The sequence below is a fragment of the Hyalella azteca genome, unplaced genomic scaffold, assembly GCF_000764305.2.
Source record: "Hyalella azteca isolate HAZT.00-mixed unplaced genomic scaffold, Hazt_2.0.2 contig14887, whole genome shotgun sequence".
Lineage (NCBI taxonomy): Eukaryota > Metazoa > Arthropoda > Malacostraca > Amphipoda > Hyalellidae > Hyalella > Hyalella azteca.
Window position 1 is genome coordinate 24527 of NW_025944756.1, and position 25071 is coordinate 49597.

Sequence of the window (25071 nt, forward strand, 5' to 3'; positions counted from 1 at the left end):
TAATGGCTTACATAATGCCTGATAATGGCTTACATAATGCCTGATAATGGCTTACATAATGCCTGATAATGGCTTACATAATGCCCAACTGCCCCTCACTGCTGTGAGTACAATGCCCAACTGTCCCTCCCTCCTGTGAGTACAATGCCCAACTGCCCCTCACTGCTGTGAGTACAAAAATGTGTAGGCAATTCTCCCCTTATTCAACCCATATATAAGTAATTAAGTATGAACCTAAAAGTATATATAATATATGTTCTATATATATACAAATATATGAAGTGTATATTTATGAACCAAAAAATGATTCCAAATGCCCGAACATGCGGTATTACCTGGCAGTTTCCTCCTCCCTCCCTTCGCTTGCATCGCGTCGCGTAGTATTGTAACATAATCCATTTATACTGATAGTAGTATTTAAATATTCATTTATATAATCTATTATAATCCACAATCTATGGCAATTCTATTGGTCCACAGCGGGGACCTGATGAGGAGCTGCTGGAGCTTCCCCCCCGACGTGCGTCCGCGGTTCAGGGAGTGTCTGGCGGTCCTCCTGGGGCTGCAGCGCTCACTCCCCCGCCCGGTTACCACCTTAACCCCACCCTCACCCTCCCGTGCCCCACCCTCACCCACCATCGCCGTCCACAACGCTAACTACATCAGCGATACCGGTGAGTAGTGGTACCAGTAGGTGTATGAGTAGTGATGCTAGTGTTTGTACTAGTAATAGCACTTGTGGCGATAATACTGGTAGTGGCAAGAGTCACAATGGTGCTAGTGATGTTTCCGGTCTGGGTATGATCACCAGTGCTGGCACTAGCAAGGTTACTATTGATGGTACCAGTGTTAGGCTGTCAGCACTGGTAATGATTCTAGTTTATTTACGAGTGATGATACTAGTATGCTATGTTGGTGTAGTTGGAGCAGCACGACGGATGGTTGAATCACTTTGTATTTATTGAACAATAAAAACTGGACGTCTTGTGTTATTAAGATTTGGAGTTTCAATATGGAGGGAGACTGTCATCGTGATCGTAACTTCTAACGTAAGTGATACGGAAATCGTGAATGATTGATAATTGTCTGCACTTGCATCTTGTATTCTTGTTGGAAATATTGAAACCCCTTCTGAATGTTCGTATCCCTGTATCGACAATGTAGAAAGTTCGTAACCCTCTTTGACCAGTCATCCAACTCGTTCTAATTTGTCTTAACTCGCTCTAACCCATTCTCATCTGATATTTCCTAGCATGATTAGCCGTTATATTACTAAAAACGCTAACTTATGTAGCACCCTCATAATCGTATCCAGTCTGACCTAGCTAGAAAATAGTTTAGCTTTATTAATCCAAAATTTCAAATTTACCAACAAATTACAGTCTATCCCTGACCAATCTGCACTTGCCTAACCTGTCTTACCCAGACTAACTCCAGCTGAACTCACTCCTACCTCATCCTTCACATCGTAGTCTTAGTTAACCTAGCTCACCCTGACATTAACTAACTTTCATTTATTTGGGCAATCCACTACATACCTTAACCTGTCCAAACAGTTTAGGGTTTAATTATACATACGTATCGTGTAATTGATGTGTCTTGATGTAACCTAACCCATCGCCACTAAGGATATTTTAGTTTTAGTACTCCTACATATCCTAACTTAACTAAGCCTGACCAGCCCTTAATTGTCCAAACCTGTAATTGCTCCTAATCTGTGATTGTCCTAACCTGTCATTGTCCTAACCTGTCATTATCCTAACCTGTCATTGTCCTCAGCTGTCTTTGTCCTAACCTGTCATTGTCCTAACCTGTCATTGTCCTAACCTGTCATTGCCCTAATCTGTCATTGTCCTAACCTGTCATTGTCCTAACCTGTCATTGTCCTATAACCTTACCTGTCATGATATCAGATAATTCGAATTGATGAAGCCTGACCTCGACTAAACCTATCTTGCCCAACCCCTGCTAGCCTTGCTCGGATTGGATAACCTGGCATACTCCAGTGAAGTGGAGGCGTCCGCTCCCACATCCTCAGGTACGATTGCGAAATAAGTTTCATTGACTCTCTTTTTACTAAAATTTTTCCATGCGAAAACTGCAATTATTTTCCTTCATTTGCCATCAGTTTACGGGGATAAAAAACATGTAAATGTGTAGACCACTGCTTCATGAATAATACGCCGTCTTCTACTATTGAAAAATTTCAAACATATTTTAAATAAAAAAATTATTTCCCGGAGATGGAAAAGCCGAAGTCAGAAGCACCTTGCCATTGGAGCGCTAAGCCTGCATCGCAAATCAGACACCTTCTATGATTAAAAATAGGCAATCTCACTTACGAAACTTTTACTGTTACTTAAGTTATCGCATTGATTCTGCACAGGGGCAGCAGCTGCGGGAGAACGAGAAGATGATCAAATTCCTACCGTCGCCTCCTGCAATGCAAGCCATTCTGGTGCCAGCACCCTGTCTTTCCACGACCTCGCCAGGGGTGAAACATCCAGCTGCCCGTTGGTGGAGGTAAACGACCTGTACCCGAAAGGTACAGACTATGGGGCTCTAGCGGGGTCCTCCGACGTTTCTACCGACGTTTCCATGATAAGCAACACGTCCACTTTGTTTCCATCATCATCTTCCACATTACTGCGCCCGTCTAGAAGACAGTCTACACCTGCCAACCCAACTGGCGACTTCAACTCCACAGTCGATTTCAGCCTTGAGGTCAACTCGGACTCGACACTTCAAGCTGACGACAACTCCCCTTCTCCCTTTTTACTTTCACTCCTTAATAAATTCCCTCAACACCCCCAAACATCCCACAGTGCATTTCAGCGCTCACTTAGCCTTAGGGTTCCTAGGACGTCATCTCCTACATCTCATCCTTCCTCCACCAGCGTCGCCTTTACATTCCACCTCCCCACTCATTCTTTGACCGAGCATTACGCCCGCCCGACCAGCGCCAAGCTTCCTCCGTTGTCCATCAGCCCACCCACCTCTCCATTTTGCTACGATTTTTACTCCCCAGTTAGGCCTCAGTTACACAAGTTCGATTTCCCTAAATCAGAAGTTGTCCCTAAAATTGAAACGAAAAAGAAAGCAAAATCCCGAAGCATTAGTCTTCTCACAACTTCAGACGTTGGCAACATTAACGGTCATTGTTCGCTAGAGAATTTAAATGTTCATGAATCTCAGCACCCGTACGTCAATCAGAATGTTGTCATTGAGACCTCTACTTACACACCACCACTCAGTGAGCACTCACCACCCAGTAGCCGATCACCCCCACCATCCATTGACCACTCTACGCCAGAAAACAGCTTTCATTTCCTTACTCAGCTCAAGACACCGCAAAAAAGTTCAAGTCTAGAAATCTTGGGGAATAACGACGGTTCCTACGTAGACATGTCCCCTGGTCACAGGTCAGCCATCAACCGTCGTTTGGGTGTTGGGGTGAACGAAGACAGCGCCAGGGAAGCCCTCTGCAGGAGTGAGGGCTTCCTGGATCAACTGGACTATCACTGCATGACGTCACCGTCCAGTACAATCAGTGGGTTGTCAGGGCTGAGTGGACTCAGTGGTCTCAGTGGTGACACGTCTACTCTGTACCTCAATTTCTCGCCCTCCCAGTCCACTTGTTGAACCATTTCCGAATTTTTCAAGCAGCAGTGCCTCTCTTCTGGAGCAATGCAGTAATTTTTGGGCATTAGACTGTTGACACCAAAAGTATTTTCATGTTATCACACAAGGATTACTCCACTAGGCTATTCCATAAGGACCTGATTAGTTTTACTATTGAATATAGCTCTCCTGGTGCTGTTATCTCAGGACCTCCATCGTGTTTTCATGTTATGCCACCAGGGCCAAGTCCAAACTTTTATTTATTTTGGACTGAAAGCTTCAATTGTGTTTAACCGTTGTAAGATGGCATGAAACCTATTGAATCATTTAAAATACTATCTTATTGTTGCCGCTTTCTTTATTGTTATCGTCAGCAGAACAATGCTATCAGTAAGATTAGCATTATGACCGTCATGTGGTTGGTCATAATAAAATAACGACTGCCTAATAGTAAGAATAATATTATGAAAACATTAATAGAAGTACAGTGCCACGATGAACCTCGGCTAAGATTTTGACGGCATTTACGTAGGAATATCACTACAATAAAGCTCGGGTAGGAATAGGCATTACCGCTAAGAGTTAAGCAGAGAGCAATCGTTGTCATGCACACGCTGAAGTCTTAACCGAGTTATTTGGTCGTTTGTGTCGACATTATGAAGACTGTATTCTATATACTTATTTATAGAGTTAAACTATGTAACAAAGCAGATATATAAGTTATGTACAGTTAGAAAAGCATCACAAAGTACAGACGTTAGTTTAATACTGTTTGTTTCAATTGTACCCGCAATATCGCTGTAGGTTGCCCTTGGAGGCACAAGCAGGCGGTCCGCAACTTCGTGTTTTGGAGCTCCTTGTACCCACCCACCTCTTCTACCTTTGTCGCACGGAGAACCAAAATACCCTACGTCGTTAGTGGGTAACACTACGTAACGGGACTGACATATATGTATATATATTTTTGTCGAAGTTCGCGGCGTTACATTCTCATTCCACGCTGCCACGTCTTCTTCGTCTTAAACCATCAGACCTCAGCAGACCGCCGAGGGCCTGGGACTATTCCATACCTATACCGCGCATTTGCTCTCAGTAGGATCAGCTGATACTCTCAGTTGGTCACATGATTCCCTCAGTTGGGCCAGCTGATTCCTCCAGCTAAGGCAGCGGATGCAAAATGCTGTTGCTTGCTTCTCGCCGCCGGTAGTAATAGAATAGAAGTGTCGGCACTGAAGAAATAGGCCCATTGCCTGTTGCCGATTTTTGTACTTTTCGTTACTTGATTCACAAGGGATCCGGCCTTTGTGTGTGTGTGTGTGTATGCGGTGCCACTACAAAAGAGTGGAAAAGAACATGAGGTGGCGCAGATTGGTCAGAAAGAAGAATGAAAAATGGAAAAGACAGTAGGAGATGGAAAGGCTCATTGCGCATAATTGGGTTGGCAATAGGAGAGGCCTTTGGAACCCGATCTTTCCATAACTTTGATGATTGAGATAGCTGCTGGACTTACTGACTGGTCCGAAAGTTGCTAGGCATTTTAAGACTGAACATATGCTCCTGCATAGCTTCGTCTAGTCTGTTCTTGAAGGCGTTCTTACTCGGAGCGTCAACGATGCTATTAGGGAGGCTGTTCCGCATGTCGGTGACTCGAAGCGAGAAGAAATGTTGTCGCATGGATGTGTTACAACGCAGTTTTTTTAGTTTATAGCCGTGGCCCCTAGTGTTGGTTCTTGTTTCAAATTCTAGTAATCCTTCTGTGACCTTAATTGTACTATAAGCCATGAGTATACTTGTATACTTCAATGAGTTCACCACTCAGACGTCGATAATCGAGGCTTGGAAGCTTCATAATCTTTAATCTTTTCTCATAGGACTTGCCTTTCAAGCCCGGAATTATCCTTGTTGCAAGTCTTTGAACACTCTCTATTAAGTTTTTGTCCTTTTCAAGTTTCGGTGACCACACGACGTTTCCAAACTCTAGGTTCGGGTGCACGACAGAAACAAATAACTGCTTCTTCGCTTCTGCATCTAGATACTCGGAAGAGCTTCTGAAAGAGCGGCTTTAGTAACTTGACCTTCAATATGCTTGGAAAATTTCAACTCATTGTCGATATTAACTCCTAAATCTTTTTCCATTGTCGACTTTGACATCGTCACTCTGTCGTTACAACCGTGTCTTCTTATACTAATCTTGCTGTTCATTATGCTTGCCAAGGTGGATTACTTTACATTTGTCAGCGTTAAAACGCAGCTGCCACTTATCAGCCCAGTCAACCAGCTTGTCAAGATCAACTTGCAACTGTACTTTTTGCGTTGTATTCTTCTCTGTATTATGAACTTTTGTGTCATCAGCATACATCGAGCAAACGCTAGACACAGCTTTTGGCAGATCGTTTATAAACGCAACGAATAGAATAGGCCCGAGAACGCTTCCTTGTGGCACGCCGCTGCGCACTGAAGCCCAGTCTGATACGGACCCATTAATACTGACACGTTGTCGTCTTCTTACTTGAAAATCTCTAATCAATTTGAGTACATTACTCTCAATTTCCAAGGACTTAAATTTACGCAACAGGCGCTCATGTGAGACACTGATAAATGCCTTGGCGAAATCGAAGTACACTGCATCTACTGGCTCACTTTCGTCCAGCAGGCTAGTCCATTCGTTCAGAGTAGACAAGAGGCTGGTGGTGCAGGATCTCCCGGCAATAAAGCCATGTTGACAGTCTAATAGGAGATTATTAACAGTCAAATGATCTATCAATCGATCCCTCACAACAGATTCCATTACCTTGCAAGCGACACGTGTCAAACTGACAGGGCGATAGTTGCCCGAGCAGCTTTTGTCGCATTTTTTGAATAATGGTGTCACTTGAGCTTCTTTCCAGTCAGCCGGCAAGAGCCCCCCCATTTCGTTCAAAGTTTTTCGAAAAAATGACGTCAAAGGGCCGGCTATAGGACAGTTGCTAACTCTTTAATCTGGGGTGGAAGCCGTCCGGTCCACATGACTTGTTTGGATTTCCAGCGATAAGGCGCTTTAGAACCTCTTCTTCTTGTAATGCAGGGGCGGACGATCAGAAATTGTATAGTTTGCACGGGAAAACGTCCAGTTTTCCGTCGTCGAAAGGTAAACGTCCGTAACGTAAAACGTAAAAACGTAAAAAGGTACTCTTCTAGCAGAGATTGAAATTTCATCGGAGCTCGGTTGCGTAATGGCCTCGAGTTGTCTATTTCCTATAAAAGACGTCATCCCTGATCCTTTCTGTATTTACTGTAAAACAGTAAATCAGAATATTTACAACAATGCAGTATTTTATGGCAGGAAAATCATAAATAAATAATAAGTTTTTATTACAGGACAACCAAAAATTTTTAATATAGTCTCGTCCCCGTATCAGTCGACTTTATCAGATTATCACTCCGGCTTCATGTGGATCATTTCTGACACCGAGCTTATCGTATCGTACGTAGGTTCGAAAAAAAAATAAAAATCTTCATGATTTATTCTTCTCGAAAGATTAAGAAGAAAAGTGGGAAGCTAAATAACAGTTATAATATTACACAGGCCTGCAAGAAAAAACTGATTGATCGTTTTTATCGAACTCCTATTTAGTTTCGGTGCGCTGACACTAGAAAAATACTACGAAAAATAAGGGTTGTGAGGATTTATAAAAAATATTCTGGAATATATAACATTTATGTAGTTTTTCATGTTTCCCTCTTTTATTTGAACGATCAAAGTAGCAACTAATTTTCGTTAAATCACATCTGAGAATTCAATTGCTTACTAACGAAGAAAATATGTGGCTTTCAATTAAAATATTTCCTTAATATTTTATGAATTAAGTAATCAGCAGGATTTTCTACTTAGTTGTCAGCTGGATGTTAGGATAACCATAACCATAGATGAATTTATCCACACTTTCCACATCAGGCTGGAAAATCTTCGTAGTGTCCTACATCCTCTTCGCCAGATGATGCAACATTCAAACGCAAGTGCGCATGTAAAGGAGCAACAAGAGATACAGCGGTAGTAGTCGTAGCTTTATTCCAATTTCAGCTGAGTTTCACTTCATAGTTACAGTGTTGACTATAATCTTATGTGTTGTTCCCACACAGTAAATTTGAAACACTAGTATAGGGATACCACAATAATTGGGGCCGTAATCCCAGAATTTAACAGCAAATTGTCGTCCCGACTCGAGCCGAGGGGAGCGCAGCCGTGCACCCCAAAATTTTGTGCACCAATAAGCCCTGAATTGAACGCCTTGGCTCTGGATATCCACCAATCAGCTGTGCACCACTCGGCTTTGTCCTCCTCCGGCCTTGACCACCACCTGCCGTGCAAGTTCGACCCACGGCCTAGATACGGACGGCTTGAAGTGTTGAAGGCTACGTTCCGGAAGGCAGGAATCATGATGGTCCATTACATCCAGGGCAGTTGTGGTCTTCGGCAGGCGACCCGAGCCGAGCACGATCTAATCAAAAAACACTAGTCACATAATCAAGTGCGTCAACCACTGCTCTGGAACGCTGGAATCGTCTTTTATTATACCAGGTTTAACCTCATGTTACTGAATTGTCAAAGAGGCACGGAATTTAATTTAACTTATCGACAATATTATTTTCTACTTCAAATCGACAGCATTACACAATCTGCCAATAAGTATCCCAATGTGACATGAATGACACCAGTCGAAATCAAATTAATTAATAATCCGTGTGCAGGTTCACAGCAAGCATCATATAGTTGAGCCTATGTTGAAACACGACGTTAGAATTATGTTGAAATACTTGTCCAGAATGGAAATTGAAGCAACGGAAAGCAAAAATGTCTTGAGCCTAAAATGAGCACACACTGTGAAAACTTGATGAATTTATTTAAGTTACTTTACAATTCAAATTAGTAATCCATCCTATAATTATATTGATTAATTTATGCTTATTTCGCGTCTTTCTTGCAACACAACAAACGCGTTAGGTTCAGGCAATAGATTCCCGGACTACGAAGAAGCCAAGAAAACTTTTTTTTAGAATATTGATTAAATTTAAGTACGAAACAATTTCTATGACAGAAATTTTGTGTCAGAAAATTAGATTTCAAAAATTGACAAGAAATGTTAAGTAATTTGTCGGAGGATGTAGGTTTTATTATGATATATTCCTTGCCAAGTTGGAATGTTGTTCCTTCTTTACCAGGCAATAGTGTAGGTACTTTGGAATGCTTAAGGTAGCTTATATCTCAGACCTCGACAAAAAATTCCAAAGAGCATTAGATTAGAGCAGAGATTTTATGGCCTTCTTCAGCTCAGTGATGTCATCAATCAGTAGCTTGGGCAGTTTATTTTTCTTGCCACCGACGTTGCAAGGGTAGAGCGTGTAGAAGAGGCTCATTTTCTTGTTTTTCTCCACCTCGTCTTCCTAGAGAAAGGATATGCAAGCACAATGGCCAATTTACTAACACATTAAATTAACTGTGGTCTACCAACGTCAGATGGAGATAATATCATATTCAGTAACAGCCGATTACGTATACGTGTATCGATTAATTCCTATAGTACTCTGATACTGTCCTATATGAGGATGAAAGGTTAAATCTTTTAGAAACTTGATTAAATGTGACGGCCTCAGTTTTTTAATAATGCGACTTTTAATGAGCAATATAGATTCTCAGCTCAAAATGTAAAGCTTTCATTTCTTATAATTTGCCGTCAAGAAATCAGACTTGCAGCAGGAATAAGTTCCACCAGTGCGTCGGGGCGCACGTTGGGGCATCGTGGTGAATAAAGTAGGTAATATTGAACATAGGTAATATTGAACATGTATTATGCGTAGATGTTAAGAATGCTAGGAATGCGGGCCGTTATTGCGAGACCGTGGGAAAGGTTGTTTACATTGAAACGTTGACGCTCAGCGTTGCGAGGGACATTCCATTCGAAAGAATGCGCGTCAGTGCGAGGGTTAGGCTTAACTGTGCGCGACGGCTCCCTATATAAGGACCTCAAAATTGGCGCCAAGGGTTGTTGGTTCTACGACGGAGACCGTCACGCACGTACGGTCTGCAGACGTAACTGCTGCGGCCGTGAGGCCGCGGTGTTACCGTTTTCGAACATCGACGGTCGCGACTTGCGAGAAACTTAGACTCACCGAGGCAGTTACGATTCCTGTGAGTGCGACAAACATATACAATGGACGGCTACGACTTCAACAAAGTATACGGTCACTATTTTCATCTGAAGAAGTGGTACGGTCACAGTCACCTCGACGGCAGTACGATAACGGAGTTGGAGTATTTTCATCGGCTATGAAGACGAGCACTACTATTCCAAAGTACGGTCATCATAAACTCCACGGTTAGACCGGCCGCGAGACATCACTATATCGCGGGAAATACGGCCATGAAGAAGGAGCAACTGTGAAAGCGGACGCGAGAATACAGCAGCGGTACGGCCGCTCAACCTACGGCCGCAAAGTGTGCGTGTACAATACGGTCGTTTGCAACGGTCGTACGGCTCAACGGAACAGCAATTGATCAACGTATGTAAACTGATAGGTTCTCACTTTTGATTGTGTAAAGCTCACCTTTTGTTAACGTAGGATGTGAACTTGAATTTCTCAATTTAATATGAAATGTATCAGTGTTTCATTACAACCCTCTCTTTGTATTTTCTTTGCCGTAACGCTTCCAAAAAGAGAACCTTATTCACGTGCCAAATCAAATGCCACTCGGCAGCCTACCTGACAAAACGATAAGTAATGAATACCGGTATCTTGAACCTGAACGTAACGTAAATTTGGTGGAGTAGATCACTCCGATTCACCCAACGTTAAAAGATATGAGACGATAGGAAACGTCGTCTCTCTCTATGTATATAATTTTATTTAAAATCCGTATTTAATCAGTGGGAAGTACTCAGGATACGGGGAGAAAGACTTGCCTTATTCCTGATGGCCGCCGCGAGCGCGTCGAGCGCATCCAAGCCCTTCTGTATTTGCCTCCTGCTGAGCCTCCCCAGGGGCATCTGACGTGGGTCTGGAGGGATGATATGCACTGACTTATCAATAGGTCATGTAGCTCATCCTAATTAATGTTAATAGTAATTTCGATTTTCCGTAACACGAGATTTTGCTTGTATAAATTCATTAAAGAATGAAAGAATAAAAAAGAAAAAAATAAACAAAGAAGAATAAAGAAGTATTTGCTATTTCATAGAGAACGTCAACATGCACGAATCATCCTAGAATTTTCAATGGGATAAGCAAAGAAAACAGTTAATCGCACGGTTATCGGCTACATGATTAACTCAAACTTCCGTTCAGCTGGCGTCATTAAAGTGAAATTATAATGAAAGGTTGTTGTTGTTTCATGCGCCGACGTCCGCTTCTTGCGTGAGTGGAGGCTCCGGTGGTGGCCGGGGGGGAGGCACCGGAAGAGGGGGGAGATTGGCGAAGGCAGGGAGGGTGGCCAGGAACGCAGCCGCCTCCACGGGGCTGTCCCACAGTGAGGAGACGCTGAGGGACGTAGGGAAGGCGGGGCAGGCGAAGAGGTGCTGGAGTGACTGGATCGAGGTGATCACCGCATTCTGGACAGGCGGAGCTAGGGGAGCGTCCGACCCTGAAGGTGTAGGACGCCAGGGAGCTGCAGTATCCCGATAGGAGCTGGGATAGCGCCTAGCGGTAGGGGCGAGGAAGTGAGGCCTCCACTGATGCAATAGGTGGTGGTGAGGCTGTGAGGACAGCGTTGTTAGAGACCGGGAGAAAACCTCCCGGTCGCCGCGACACGGGAAGTCCTCTCCCTGCGGAGGGAGCGTTTTGCCTCTTCATAGGCACCGTCGGGCATGATGCCGTCTGCCTGGAAAGGTGCCACAAGGTGGCCGAATCTCGTCTTGATAGAAGCTTTCATTGGGCGGTCTCCGAGGGGAGCAGAGACGATGCTGAAAGAAGTATGGGTAGGCTAGAGGGCGCTGGTGAGAAATTGAGCACCGGCCAGATCCAGGTGGGCGGTCATGGGAAGGACGCCGATCTCATGGTGGAGATGGGCGATTGGGGCCATTTTGAAGCAGCCTGTGGTTAGTCTGAGTTTTGGATGGTTTAGAGGCTTGCTATTGCAGTGCGTGAGACACTGCCCCCGATCTTTGCCGCATCTTCGTCGTGGGGGTACCCTGGCCTACGCGTCGGATGGGTGCGCCCGGCATACCGTGGGACAGGCCAAACGGCAGAGACCCCCCCTCGCCCACATCGCCGCCGGGAGGAAGCCTTCCCTACTTCATAATGAAAGGTCACGCAAGTATGGCGCAAACCATCCCCCAGACACGCCACGTGGGTGTTGGCCCTCAACAATCGACGTTTTTGCACCGATTGTCATATTAACTAATGCATCTTACATCTTTAGTTTGTAGTTGTAATAATATATCAACACTTTAAATAATCAAGAGTATACTGACAAGATTAAAACTAAGCAAACAATAGGCAAGGTGAGCTATATCCGTATATTACTGAGCCCTTTATTTCAACAGAATATTTCAAATAAATCGGAACGATAATTTGAGCTCGCTTTAGAAATTTTATTTTTTAATGCTGACGCGATGCTAGGCTAACAGGTCCTTTGCGATGGGCCACAGTGTTCAAAAAACAGTTGTTCAGAATGCAACGAATATATGAATAAACAGGAAGATAACATGAAATTAATTTATTTACAATTCAATTGAACTTGAGTTCGCATCAATATTCATTCCGTTAAATTGAACCTAAAACAAATTTGGTCGAGACATGTATATTTATACCGCTGGCTGCATCGATACGAAAAAATAAGAATGGAATTCAGATGCCTCGTTTAAAAGCATGAAATAAATACAAAAATAAAATAGTATTGAATTCCCACCAAAATTTAAATCGTTGATGTGAAGGTCTGGCTTGAGGCTTGAACTGCTGCCATCCGCAACATCCCCTCCTTGGGCTGATTTGATAACAACATCCATGCAATTATTTCTGATTGACCAAAATAGCGGGCAGACTACATTTTTCCCAACATCAATATTGTTTTAACTAGAGGGAATAATTCAGTTTTATATTAGGAATTATTACTAAATCAATAAGGCGTACCGCCAAAAAAGTACATGTAATTGTTTATAAATACTCAAAACACTCAAATAATAAAACCTTTAGTAATATATTATTATAAAAGCATATTTGCGTATTTTTTATCAATTGTACGGCAAAATTTGTTTAAAGCAAAAACTTCCCAAATAAACTTCCCAAAAATTAATAAACTTCCCAAATGTCTACCACGCATATATTTGGTAAATTAGAACATTTGCCTAGTAATTATTGAAATTTTTTATTGCGCTTACAAAAACTCACCCATTTCAAGCCATGCGTATTTCCCATCAATGGGATCAGATTTCTCACGATCCTTCCATATGTAGCCGGTTTCTTCAAATAACAAAACTTCAAATAATTTCCGAGCTTCATTTTCTCCCGGGAAAACACCCCACTCTTTGCATAGCAGATTTTTATCACCCTTGAAAGTAGTTCGTGTCAATATTGCACAGATTTATACTAGCAATATAATTTGGTCATATATTCTGGACTTTATTAAACAATTAATTGTCGCTGTTGGATTTTCGATCTAAAATGAACTCGAATATTGCCTTTGTACGAGGCGCGTTTTCTAAGTAAATACCGATTTTACAAAAAAATTTAATTTTTTCCGAATTTATTCACTTGAAAAGTCATACTTCACTCTATTTTTCTACATAATTCCCATTGATATTGAGGTATTTATTGCATCTTGGGACCTGCTTGTGCATGCTATCGTTAAAGAAGCTTGCCACCTGATTAAAGAACCTGACTAGACAAATTCGTAAGTTATACTTTTTGAGACAGCAGGAAACTTTCCAGCTGTCTCAGAGCGAATATCTGTTATCTTTCATATTACAGTCCACCCTTTGAATTAGATCATCGATAATGACTTAAGGTTTCCCACTTCATTCCCCATCATGCATGTTTTTGCTGCCATCTTTAAAGGGCCTGTCTCATTTCTGCACTATTCCATCACTCATAATGTTTTCATCACTCTTTGCTGATTTGGCGACGAATGTGAACTGACTTAATTGAAGCCCTGAGCACAGAGAAACGGTCGCACTTCGACGTCGACAGGATTTTCAATAGGTAGAGCGCTGCCGCGGCGTAATTAAAAACCGAACTTACTCTAAAAACACGCTTCGTACTTAATTACAGACAATATCCTCAAACAACGCATGACTTATGACCTGACATTATAAGAAATTAAAAGTAGAAACACTTTAAGTATAGTTTAAATATCAGCGAATGTTGCTTGGCGACGCGATTCGAACACTCGTAAACAACATTCGTTCTTCATAAAGTCGATAAAACGAATATAATTTTGGTACAAACCACGCGTCCGGATTGACGATGAACTTTGTATTTCGTCTCTGCCATGGTAACTTGTAATTTACAAAATGAATTCATGTTCTTTTTGACGTCTGCCTTGGTGAGTGTGCAAAAATAGACTGCATGTTTCTGTCCTGCAGTAGCAGCGGGTTCATTGCCGTCAGGGCCGTCATCAGCAGCTCTGAGCTTCTTTGATGCCGGGCTGAAATATTTATTAAATAGTTAACCAACTTGAAACATTGAAAGCTTATAAAAATAAGAAATACCACAATTTATACTGGAGAAACCATTAACACAACACGAATAACATAGTAACCATTGAAATCGCAGACGTTAGTTTGGCCAAGTTCTCTTTCAAGCGCTCGTCACCAACTCTTAGGATTTTTTAAATATTTTTAATACATTTGTGAGTGTTTGGTGAATCAGATAAAATACATAAATAAAATCACATTTCACACAACGACAACAATCGATTCAACAAACATATTGTGCACTTATGACTTACCCAGGCTGATCCTCAGGTATATAGCATGTTTTACCTGCAGGTTCACCTTCCATGATTACAATTATAGAGTTGCAAATGACTTAGGACGTGAAACCTACTCTTTTCATTGAAAAAGGGTGGGAAAAAAATCAATTAGTTTCATACATGGTTTTTCTGAATTGAATTGCTGAAAATTTTAAATTGTTGAGGTCCTCACTAGACTCAACTTTGATTGAGGATATTCCCATAGAGAGCAATGTTGTTATATCACATAGAGAATAGTCGAAACATAAAATGGAAATGTATCCCCTTCATAAATTAAGTATAAATTCTTTAAATAAATAAATTGGTAAAAATTAAAAATAAAATTTGCAGAACGTTTTTTCAATCACAGATCATCGAATTCTGAAGAGTTTACTGAAACGTAGATGAATGAGTTCAGGATGAATTTTTATATTGTCAACGAAACTTAAACTTTACATTTTTAAACAATCAAGTTGTATCCTATCATATTCTCTTGCTGCGAGCATCAAAAACAAAAGTTTCTGGCCAATTCAAGCTCATATTTTTTTTCAACTCGCTTCCAGCACGCAAGAGATAACAAACGTCGCGCGAAGTTTGCCTCTTACATATTTTTTTTCTCTTTAATTTGTACAAATGAAGTCTTCTCTCCACAACCCGAAACTCTCTATACAGCGCATGTGAGCTCCTATTTTTCATCTTCACTTGTGCCTAGCAACTCCGTTTTTCGCTAAGGTAAAAATGTTTTCCTACATGGTTTTAGTGGCTTTTAGAATCTTAACTAAAAACTAGTATAAATTCGTTCGCTTCGTGAGCACAACCGCAACACCTTTCTTGACATCCATTACCATCAACCTGGTTATTGGTATCACCGAATTACATTGATTCTGCTCTTATAAAATCATCAGAAACAGGAGCAGACTTTGGAGACTCACTGTCCAACGGCACCATTGTGGTATGACTTCCACAGCACACTCGGCGTGCTTCTTATGAAATCAAGAGTCGTACAATAAAATTTTGAATACGATATTCAATGGAATTTACGCATCACTTCATGATCTCTGTTGCAACAGAAGTAATGCAGCATGTAGTAAATGAAGTAGTGTTTCGAACTAAACTATGGAAACATTTTAATCTTAACTTTATACCCTAGTAGATCCATTATCAGCTGCAGTGGGCGATAAGGATCTACGTTGTTAACGATTTCTAATTTCATTTTCGGTACTGGGTTACTCTTCCGATCAGTATTTATTTTTTCATATACTGTCTAAAAGGTAGTAAATCAGAATTTACAGCTAAGATAAAATGATAAAACAATAAATTGATAACGAGGCCTCGTCCCCTTATCCGTCAGCTTTGTCGGATTATCCCTATGCTTCAAGTCGGTCAATTCTGACATCGAGCTCATCGTACCCTGTAGGCTGTAGGTTCATTATCACCGGAACAAAAATTTTCACAGTTTAATTTCCTTTTTTATGTTTAGCATTGTATTAGAAACCCCATATAGAAAGAAAATGGTTAGACAATCACGAATTATCATAAATATCATAACGTAATAGCGTAGCTCGTTTGCTTGAAACGCTAATTCACTAAAAACGTAGAAGCAAAGAAAACTCCCAAAAAAATTCATACTATCTTTAAAGAAAACGTTTCGGAGTCCAGCTCCATCGTCAGTTTGAAAATTCTAGAACACAAATAAATCAGTAATTAGTACAGTCAAGATTAATAAAAAACCTAAGTGGTATAAAAACCTAAGAATTTCAAGTGGGTAAGAGCTAAAAGCTGAATTTAAACTAGGCGTCTGATCAAAAATATACAATGATTTTAACTGCTCAAATCAGAAACACCGGAAATGGAAGCTAAAACCTTGAAGTCACTATCGGAAATTGGAACATCGCAACTGCATGCTCGGCGTGAACGCGCACAGCCGAATGAGGGGGCGCGATATAGTAAGTGACCTTCTACAACTCCTGCCCCTATGTTCTGCGACCCTATAGAATAAAGATTGCGAGATGTAATTCCGACGTATGCAGATGCACATCGTGCACAACTATATTTATAAACTAGGGACGCTCGCATATGCATCGGGAGGGTATCTTTGTACCTAAAAAAACTTATATCATAACGCGATCGGAGTACATTCAATAAATATGAAAAATAAACCGTCAGTGGCCCCCAGATATTAGCGCATGATCGTATGGTTAATTTTGATGCAATCAAAGAGGAGAATGAGTAAAACGTATCAAATGAAAAAAATTATAATTTAAACGAACTAACTTTGAGTATACAAACCGAAATTAAACCGTGCGCTGTATTTATGTAAACTTTCACTTTCGACGTGCATCTTATTACTTTCGACGTGCATGTAAATCTTTCTCTGTTGTGGAATCACTAATCAGAATGAAAAATTACAACGGATTCTTACGCGAAGTCACTTCAGCGGTGACTCAAATATAAAAGAAGTGAGAAATTTTTAACCTAACGTCTAATACATCATCACTTCCCCTCACATCACCAATCCACCTCGTGCAAATCATTGCACTTAATCCTACAAGTGTGCGAGAAAAAGCGATGAATTCATGACAAAATCATGAATCCAAAACATAACCTAACAGGAGGATCTCCATAAAACAGTTTTGCACAGATGCCACCTTAGCATAGCATAGCATAGGGATGTCGGCGCTGAAGAAAGGGCCTGCTGATGTGGCCTGTCGCCGATTCTTGTACTTTTCTTGGCTTGTCCACGGAAAATCCCCCCAAAATAACAGTTCATTCGACCGGATCTTTTCCAAACTGAATGATAGTTTGAAATAGCTACTAGACTTCCATCGGGTTCGACATGGTGCTAGACATTTCAACTTATGCCTAAACAACTCCGTACAAGTCTCACAGGATTTAGTATAATATTTTTTAATCGAAAGTAAAAACAGTTACAAACAATCAAAAATAGCAATATATTCGAACTTATAATTAATTTTCCATTACAATTTACGACGGTGCTCTTTACAGAGCCAAAATTCTATACGAACTCTCTGCACCTTGAGATGAGTCTCTACCGGATATCGTCTTTACATCTTCATACGAGCTCTCTGGCAACATTGTCACGATTTCCAATGCTTCGACTAAAACATCAGCTTTTACAAACTTACGTTGCCATTCGTATCTTCCACGCCAATGTTCATTTTTGCCCTTTTCATTTTTAACAACCTCGCACACAGAGCTACCAATCTACCAGTCCAATAAGGTACCAAGCTACCAGACTACCAAGCTACCAGTCCAATAAGCTACCAAGCTACCAGACTACCAAGTTACCAAGCTACCAGGCTACTAAGCTACCAGGCTACCAAGCTACAAGGCTACCAAGCTACCAGGGCACCAAGCTACCAGGCTATATAAGCTATCAAGCTACCAGGCTCCCGAGCTACCAGGCTACTAAGCTACCAGACTGTCAAGCTACCAGGCTACCAAGCTACCAGGCTACTAAGCTACCAAGCTACTAGGCTACTAAGCTACCAGGCTACCAAGCTACCAGGCTACTAAGCTACCAGGCTACCAAGCTACCAGGCTACTAAGCTACCAGGCTACTAAGCTACCAGGCTCCCGAGCTACCAAGCTACCAGGCCACTAAGCGACCAGACTGTCAAGCTACCAGGCTACCAAGCTACTAGGATACCAAGCTACCAGGCTACCAAGTTACCAGACTACTAAGCTACCAAGCTACCAGACTATATCAGGCTACCAGGCTACTAAGCTACAAGGCTACCAAGCTACAAGGCTACCAAGCTCCAGGCTATCAAGCTACCAGGCTACTAAGCTACCAAGCTACTAAGCTATCAGGCTACAAAGCTACCAGGCTACCAAGCAATATACTAGGCTTCCAAGCTACCAGGCTACCAAGCTACTAGCCAGAGGTCATACTCTCAGAACTCGCTAAGTGTACGCATGGACTTATGCTCTATTTTCTTGTCTATGATTGGTGAATTTTGCTTGAAAGGCCGTTAATGATTGGCTGATGAACTTACGATCTCTTAACTTTTTTGAAAGTATAGGCCCATGGCTACATGGTGCAAGCTCGTATATCGGATATTTCTGTACAAAACACATGTCTGTCAAATATTGATTAAGTTTGAATATTGATCATTTCTTAGCGAAAGTTTCATATGTATGAAAATCACATAGGAGAAGAATGAGGAATTCGTATTGAACAAGAACGAAGCAAAAACCCTGACGGCTGGTTTGCAACGCAATCAACTTCTTGGATCGTCACGCTCTTCTTGGATCTTTAAATCTAGGCACGCTCTTGGATCTTCATTGAAAGATATATTTTTTGTTTCTATTTTCCTGAAGTGCTACTGTGGATGGTGATTTTCCTGAAGTGATACTCTGGATGATTATGATAGTTAGCTTCTGAAGAAAACGGAGCTAAGCTTGAAGCCGGCGCGTTTCACTCTGCCAATACAAAATTAAGCTAGTATTGTACATGCGGAGCATCGGTGTCAACACCATCCTGTTCTCTTCTCGTCCAGCGCCATCTAATCACTCTTATTGATTCTGAAATGAAGTTGAGATGATTAGTTGAAAAGCGTTTAAACAAATAATTTTACATATATCGTATAAAAATTGTAAAATTTTACGCATAAAAATTTTACCTATTATAAAACATTCAGTTTCTATGCCTTCTCACATAAATTTTTTTTGATAATTTTGAATTTGAAATTAACATATGGTAAATTATCTTCGAAATTAATAAATTCACTAACTTTTGTTTACGTCAAGTATCGTTATTTCACTATAAGGCACATGGCCGGATATGGCCGCCTCACATCGCCTTCCACAGCATACGTAGCGTGAGGCTCAAAGCCTCCCTCAGCTCAGCGACGGCCGGCCGCCCCAGCAGGAGCAGCTTCTTGCGGTTCCCCCCGACGTTGCAGGGGTAGCGCGTGTAGAACAAACTCATCGCCTTCATTTTAAGCTCGTCGCTTGCCTGGGAAATACTTCTATTTAGGAGGACTCTGCATACATTAGGTTTGTGAAATTAATTCAAATTATTGAGATCCTTACATGAAACAATGTTGGGGACTAATCAATAAATAAGCAAACAAATCTTTCGGTTTCCCCAAACTTTTAATAAATATCTATAATAATAAACTATTGACGGATACGAGAATACAAATGAATAAACCGTGTATTTCCTTAGCACTTCTACTAATTGCGGCCTCAAGTTTCGGAGCCTTTCTGAAAATGCATGAATAAACAAATTATGGATACTAACAAATCAAAATATAATGCATACTTGGCAAAAATAAGTAACAGATTAATACATGTAACGATATTCATAGTCACCTCTATAAACCAGTGGATATATGTATACATGATTATCACATGAATAACTAGACATAATACCTACACGCACCTCTGTGGTGGGATTCCCATACAATGACGAAATACAGAGCGCATCTAAACGAGGTCACGTCACAGGTGAATCAAAACGCTAAACGATAAATTTCAAGAGTCTTATTGCAACGAGGTTATCAACTAATTTTAGTATTACCATGATAACGTCACGTGTAGATTTGTTTTCGTATTTGAACAAGTGCCCTATGTATAAAATGTTGGTTACGGGAATTAAATGAGTTAGAACGAAGCATTTTCAAATCTAAACAAAAATAACTGAAGAGTTTCCATTCAGCAGTAAGTTGGAGGATACATAAACTAAAAAGTACAATTTCTATGAACCTTACCAACGTGTTAATAATAGCAAATCAACGAGACCTGAAAAATTGCGCTTCCAGACTTTATAATTGTTTTTGCTCGACAAGTCAACTTATCGGGCAGCCAAATTATAGTTCAGGAGCAATTAGCTACGTGCTAGTTGTCACAATTCAAATTGTGAACATGATCATTACTTATAATGCAATTTTAAAATTATATATCCTGTAAAAATTTTACAATTAAATATTTTATATAGCATTGAACAGAGTTTGATAACGTTATTCACTATGATGGAATGAGGGCTGGCGAGCTTCCGTACAATTGCTCGAGACTGATAGAATTTTTTACACTGAGTTAGTTGTTGTAAATGCAAGTCGTGCCCACCGCCAATGCAAGGAAGGTTAATCGACACAGAAGAGGTTTGGTCAATACGCTTCTCGTTTTGAAGCATACATATTTAACCATGCAATGCTTTCTGCAAATATACTGCATTGTAGGTTTTGATTGGCTGTTAACCGGCGGGCATACGGTTCGAATCGGCTGCAAAGTTTCAAAACCGAAAAATCCTGCGCTAAATTTCAACTGGGTTGTTTCATTGAGTTAATTCATCTTGATGCCTTCCTGCACTGAAGTGTGACAATATACTGTGCATTTAACCTCCGATATAGCATAAATGGGCCGAAAAGCGATAGTTGTCTAACTTCGGCAAAGTTAAGTCACGGTATACGATCTTAAAAAATAATTTATACAGAAAAATCGGATTAAGAAGAAGAAACTTCTATTGGATCGTAGAAATTACTAATTTTGGAGCAGCATTCTATGACAAAGTATATGCTTGTGTCGCCACTGTAGCAGGCCAGGAGCCAATTCCGGTGGTGTCAAGTATGGTGTCAGTCCGGTGATCGTCACCACCGCGTCCAGCTATTGCTGTTACACTCGTTACCTTCAGTTACGTCACAGTAGAGCACCTATAATAGAAGAACTCTGAGCGCTTAGCTCCTTATAGTTACGTCACTCCACTTCCAGCATACACGCACAGACTGACTAACACATATATCTGTTCACAAATGTTAATATCACGAATATTACTGTTCACAAATATTACACTGTTCACAAATACCTAAATGGCACATATCTATTCACATTTAGCTGTATAATTAAGCTGCATGCCTTTGTACCCACCGTGCCTTAGGCAATAGTGAATACTATTAACTGCAACCGTGCGTTTCGCTCTTTCCTGCTCAGTCAACCTTAGAGTTACTAGGAATATTTATAAGAACCGTTTTGTTCTAAGGACTTATTGGACACTATTACTAATAGCCTCAGAAGTCATAGAAAAGGTGACCGGACACGTCTCGTAGGTCGTATGTCCGGCGTACAAGGCAGAAGCACTATAGGCCTATTTTAGGATGACTTCAGTCCCCCAAAAATGTTTTTAACGTCTTAAATAATTTTCTATTCATTCATTAAAATAATTTGTTGATGAAAAATTCGATAAAATGTGGCCTGAATATTAGTTTTAATAAATAACACAATAACCATTCATTATTAACTTATCATAAATCCAAAGAAACTTAGACCCCGGTCCTCAACATCTCATGACGCCCTGAAGGGAGAAGAAAACTCACCTTAGTCTGGTAGGCCATCTCGACCGCGAAGAGCGCTTTCAGGCCTAATAGTATTTGATTCTTGCTGAGCCTCCCTAGGGGCATCTCGCGTGGGTCTGAAAGAGGATGAATATTTGTCCGTCAACGTATCACTCAAAAAGGCCATGTCGATTACATCATACCAGTTCGAAACTTATATACAAAAGCCCTGCTTGAAAGAAAATAATCTTATAAGAAATTGAATAATAAATATTAAAATCTGAAATTGTGTTTGAAAATATATTTCAAGAAATTTAAAGAGATGGACACATTTCTTGGCCGCTTGACTTCACTTGCGTTACTTCCAGCTAGTGTCATGGAAGTGTCGGTAGTCCAGCTGTGGTAATAAATTTTAAAGCAACAATACAAATAAATAATAATGGAATGCAAGAAACTGCTGAAATGGAAACAAGACAATGTAGCTTAGGACTCCCACCAAAATTCAGGCCACCGATACAAATTAATAAATTTAAAAGCAACAATACAAAAAAATAAAAATGGAATACAAGAAAATGAAATGGAAACAAGACAATGTAGCTTAGGACTCCCACCAAAATTCAGGCCACCGATACAAATTAATAAATTTAAAAGCAACAATACAAAAAAATAAAAATGGAATACAAGAAAATGAAATGGAAACATGACAATGTAGCTTAGGACTCCCACCAAAATTCAGGCCACCGATGCTGTCGGGGTTCAACAGGAGTAAGCCGAAGGGGCCCTCTTCTGGTACTGAGTCGAGACCAAAAAGAATCAAAGTTAGAGTTCAAGTTAAGCTAATAACGTGAATTGAAATGCATCAATATCAATGTTATATAAATTTGCATAGCAATTTTTGTAGTTTTGATATTCATAAGGATTACATAGGAAATAACTTTGTCGTGTGCACTGTCAAATAGGTACATTTAAAACGCTGTGAGTGAAAAAACAAAATAAGTCACGCCCCAAACTGGGGTGGGAATTAAGTAACAGAAAGTGGGAATGTAATGAAAAGCATTTCTGAAATTTAATATTATCTGTTTTTTAATTTCGCGAATTAGAACGAAATGGTTTGAAAGCAGACTCACGATCAAAGTTTTACCTAGCAAAGCTTTTCTCTGAATGCCGAATCATCATTTAGTTGTTAAACTTGTAGTAAAAATCTCACCGGTTTCAAGGAATGTGAATTTATTAGCCTTGGGAACCCATTTTTCGGGATCATACCAATCGTTGCCTGTCTTCTCATTGAAAATGGAGCTGAAACGCGCAACGGCTCGTTTCCCTGACGAGAAATTAGCCTCTTCTTTCCACTGAGATCCGGTTGCCCCCTTGTAAATGGTTCAAGTAGGAAATATGAAATATAATTAGCCAAGACAACAAGCAGACTGCATGAAGGTTTGCTCATTTTTCTCCACATCATAGAAGCCCTTAATTACAAGTTTTTCTTGCAATAATTCCCATTATAATAGCAATTGTAAGGACTTGATAGTACATAGTTTACACAGACGAACTATTATTTAAAATAGGGTAATAGTGAAAATTTAATTTAAAAATATAATAACAAATGTTTGCGACTAATGCACTGATTTCCTTATAGCAATGTGTAGTTGAGAAACAAACCACTCGTCCCGATCGAGAAAGCACTCGATATTTTTTCTTGTGCTTGACAAGTCGAAGCATGAAAAATTTATTCGTGTTTTTCTCGACGTCTGCCTGGGCGAGTGTGCAGGAGCAACCTCCATATATTTCTCCTTCATACGCAGCGGCAGCGTCTCCCATGCCGAGCCTAAAATTAATTTTATACTTCAATCAAGATGAAATGTGATGCAAGTTTATTATAATATTATCACTTAATTTAGCAGGTTCACATATTGAATCTAAACACAAATTCCAGAACTGTAACTCACCCTGGAACTCACCTGGTTCAACTTTGGTTGAACGGTTCTAACTGCAGCCTGAACTATCTCGAAAGGCGTCGCGATAGCAAACTGATAAGTGCTAATCGTTAGAAGACTCATAAACGCCTATTGCCATGGAGATAAACAGGAAATAGATATGAATATATTTTAGTTTTAGATAAGTAGACGTAGACAAATTACCAAATCCTAAAATCTGGGATATACTCGTAGTAGATGTTGAGGTCATCTAACGTTATATATAACAGAGGTATGTGGGAATGTATGGTACCTCTAAATCTTAGCAATTTAAAGTGTGCTCGTAAGGGATTGGATATCTTCACATAATTAGCAATTTACTTCACTATAGTCACCATTTATCAAATAATCCGGAATTGTGTAGCATAGACAGAGATAGTCATCCTGATTTTGCTAAATTTGTTGACAGACCCATTCATAAGACTTCTCTTTTGGCCATCATTCATGTAGTTGATCATTAAAATTTCCTTCTAGGAACACATCACCATTACACGTACAGTTTTACGAATTATTGCTTAATGCAGACCAATATTGAAAATCACATCTAATTAATTTTTGCATATCAACGAAATCAAATATCTTGATTTATCAACGTGTTGCAATTGGAAATCTGCAACGCGTTTCCGAGTTAATATTTCCATGCCACAAAAGTATTAATTATTTCCTAAAAGTCTGCATTTTTTCTAGCCACCGAATCGCAGAACTCAGACTAGTCACGTCAAACTTTAGTGTAACGAACCTTATTTAAATCGTGACATTTCTAACGAAATTGGAGCTCATGGCCTCGTAAATTTGTCTCCATATATGCACTAAGAGATTCAGATAAGTCCATGTCAACAACTATAAGTTGGTTTTTAGTTTCCACTTATTAAGTCTTAAGTCTATCCAACTGACATTGAGTACGGCAATGACGTCATCGCCTGAAGGTTGCGTCTGAGCTGCATTGTACTTCGTTACAATATGAATGAGTTCTTCCCCATCTCTCCCTAAGCGGAACAGACCAGCTTTTCGATATAATAAGAATGATTTTAATCAGATATGGCACCAAAATTTATCATTAAAAAAATAGTAGAATTCATGACCATAATCTCAACACTTTTGGTTGTAGCATAAGCACTAACCTGATTATGACCAAAACTACTGAAGGACTGGATTTTAAGTCGGTCTTCACAACTAGATGCATCTTCAGCGGAAAAGCATCGAGCGGAAAAGCAAGATAAGAAGCGAAAGAGCTTGCTTCTTATCCGGTCTACTCTTAGGG

General features: G+C 40.3%; 3 protein-coding genes across 6 annotated transcripts; 1 reads left to right on the forward strand and 2 right to left on the reverse strand.

Moving 5' to 3' along the window:
- Positions 1 to 68: 68 nt before the first annotated feature.
- Positions 69 to 4389, forward strand: LOC108667559 (mucin-6-like). Its single transcript, XM_018154601.2, has 4 exons — positions 69 to 103; positions 481 to 674; positions 1973 to 2038; positions 2387 to 4389. The coding sequence occupies exons 1-4, from the start codon at positions 69 to 71 to the stop codon at positions 3640 to 3642; spliced, it is 1551 nt and encodes a 516-aa protein (XP_018010090.1). The 3' UTR covers positions 3643 to 4389.
- A 3659-nt stretch (positions 4390 to 8048) lies between these two features.
- Positions 8049 to 14833, reverse strand: LOC108667561 (poly [ADP-ribose] polymerase 2). 2 transcript variants are annotated; one of them, XM_018154603.2, is made up of 7 exons: positions 14540 to 14833; positions 14038 to 14236; positions 12982 to 13141; positions 12503 to 12577; positions 10556 to 10654; positions 8870 to 9038; positions 8083 to 8099 (listed from the first exon to the last, which is right to left on the reverse strand). In XM_018154603.2, exons 1-6 carry the CDS (start codon positions 14590 to 14592, stop codon positions 8899 to 8901), a joined length of 726 nt encoding a protein of 241 aa, XP_018010092.1. In that variant the 5' UTR covers positions 14593 to 14833; the 3' UTR covers positions 8083 to 8099; positions 8870 to 8898. The 2 variants fall into 2 exon arrangements, with proteins under 2 accessions (XP_018010091.1, XP_018010092.1); XM_018154602.2 differs by having other exon boundaries at positions 8049 to 9038.
- A 3708-nt stretch (positions 14834 to 18541) lies between these two features.
- On the reverse strand, positions 18542 to 25071 carry LOC108667562 (protein mono-ADP-ribosyltransferase PARP3). Of its 3 annotated transcripts, none has more exons than XM_018154604.2 (7): positions 24932 to 25067; positions 23497 to 23662; positions 23045 to 23204; positions 22564 to 22629; positions 21880 to 21974; positions 19363 to 19523; positions 18542 to 19090 (listed from the first exon to the last, which is right to left on the reverse strand). In XM_018154604.2, exons 1-7 carry the CDS (start codon positions 24991 to 24993, stop codon positions 19072 to 19074), a joined length of 729 nt encoding a protein of 242 aa, XP_018010093.2. In that variant the 5' UTR covers positions 24994 to 25067; the 3' UTR covers positions 18542 to 19071. The 3 variants fall into 3 exon arrangements, with proteins under 3 accessions (XP_018010093.2, XP_047740170.1, XP_047740171.1); XM_047884214.1 differs by lacking the exon at positions 24932 to 25067 and adding an exon at positions 23796 to 23900; XM_047884215.1 differs by lacking the exons at positions 18542 to 19090; positions 19363 to 19523 and adding an exon at positions 19698 to 21219 and having other exon boundaries at positions 24932 to 25071.

Coding starts and splice junctions, on each gene's coding strand:
- LOC108667559 (XM_018154601.2), top strand. CDS start 69: ATGGCTTACATAATGCCCAACTGCCCCTCACTGCT. Junction 104..480: donor CCCAACTGCCCCTCACTGCT/GTGAGTACAATG, acceptor ATTGGTCCACAG/CGGGGACCTGATGAGGAGCT. Junction 675..1,972: donor TAACTACATCAGCGATACCG/GTGAGTAGTGGT, acceptor AACCCCTGCTAG/CCTTGCTCGGATTGGATAAC.
- LOC108667561 (XM_018154602.2), bottom strand. CDS start 14,592: ATGGAAGGTGAACCTGCAGGTAAAACATGCTATATACCTGAGGATCAG. Junction 12,578..12,981: donor ATACGCATGGCTTGAAATGG/GTGAGTTTTTGT, acceptor TTATCAAATCAG/CCCAAGGAGGGGATGTTGCG. Junction 10,655..12,502: donor CATCAACGATTTAAATTTTG/GTGGGAATTCAA, acceptor TCATCCCTCCAG/ACCCACGTCAGATGCCCCTG.
- LOC108667562 (XM_018154604.2), bottom strand. CDS start 24,993: ATGCATCTAGTTGTGAAGACCGACTTAAAATCCAGTCCTTCAGTAGTT. Junction 23,205..23,496: donor TTTCTCGATCGGGACGAGTG/GTTTGTTTCTCA, acceptor ACCATTTACAAG/GGGGCAACCGGATCTCAGTG. Junction 19,524..21,879: donor AGATGGCCTACCAGACTAAG/GTGAGTTTTCTT, acceptor AGTATTTCCCAG/GCAAGCGACGAGCTTAAAAT.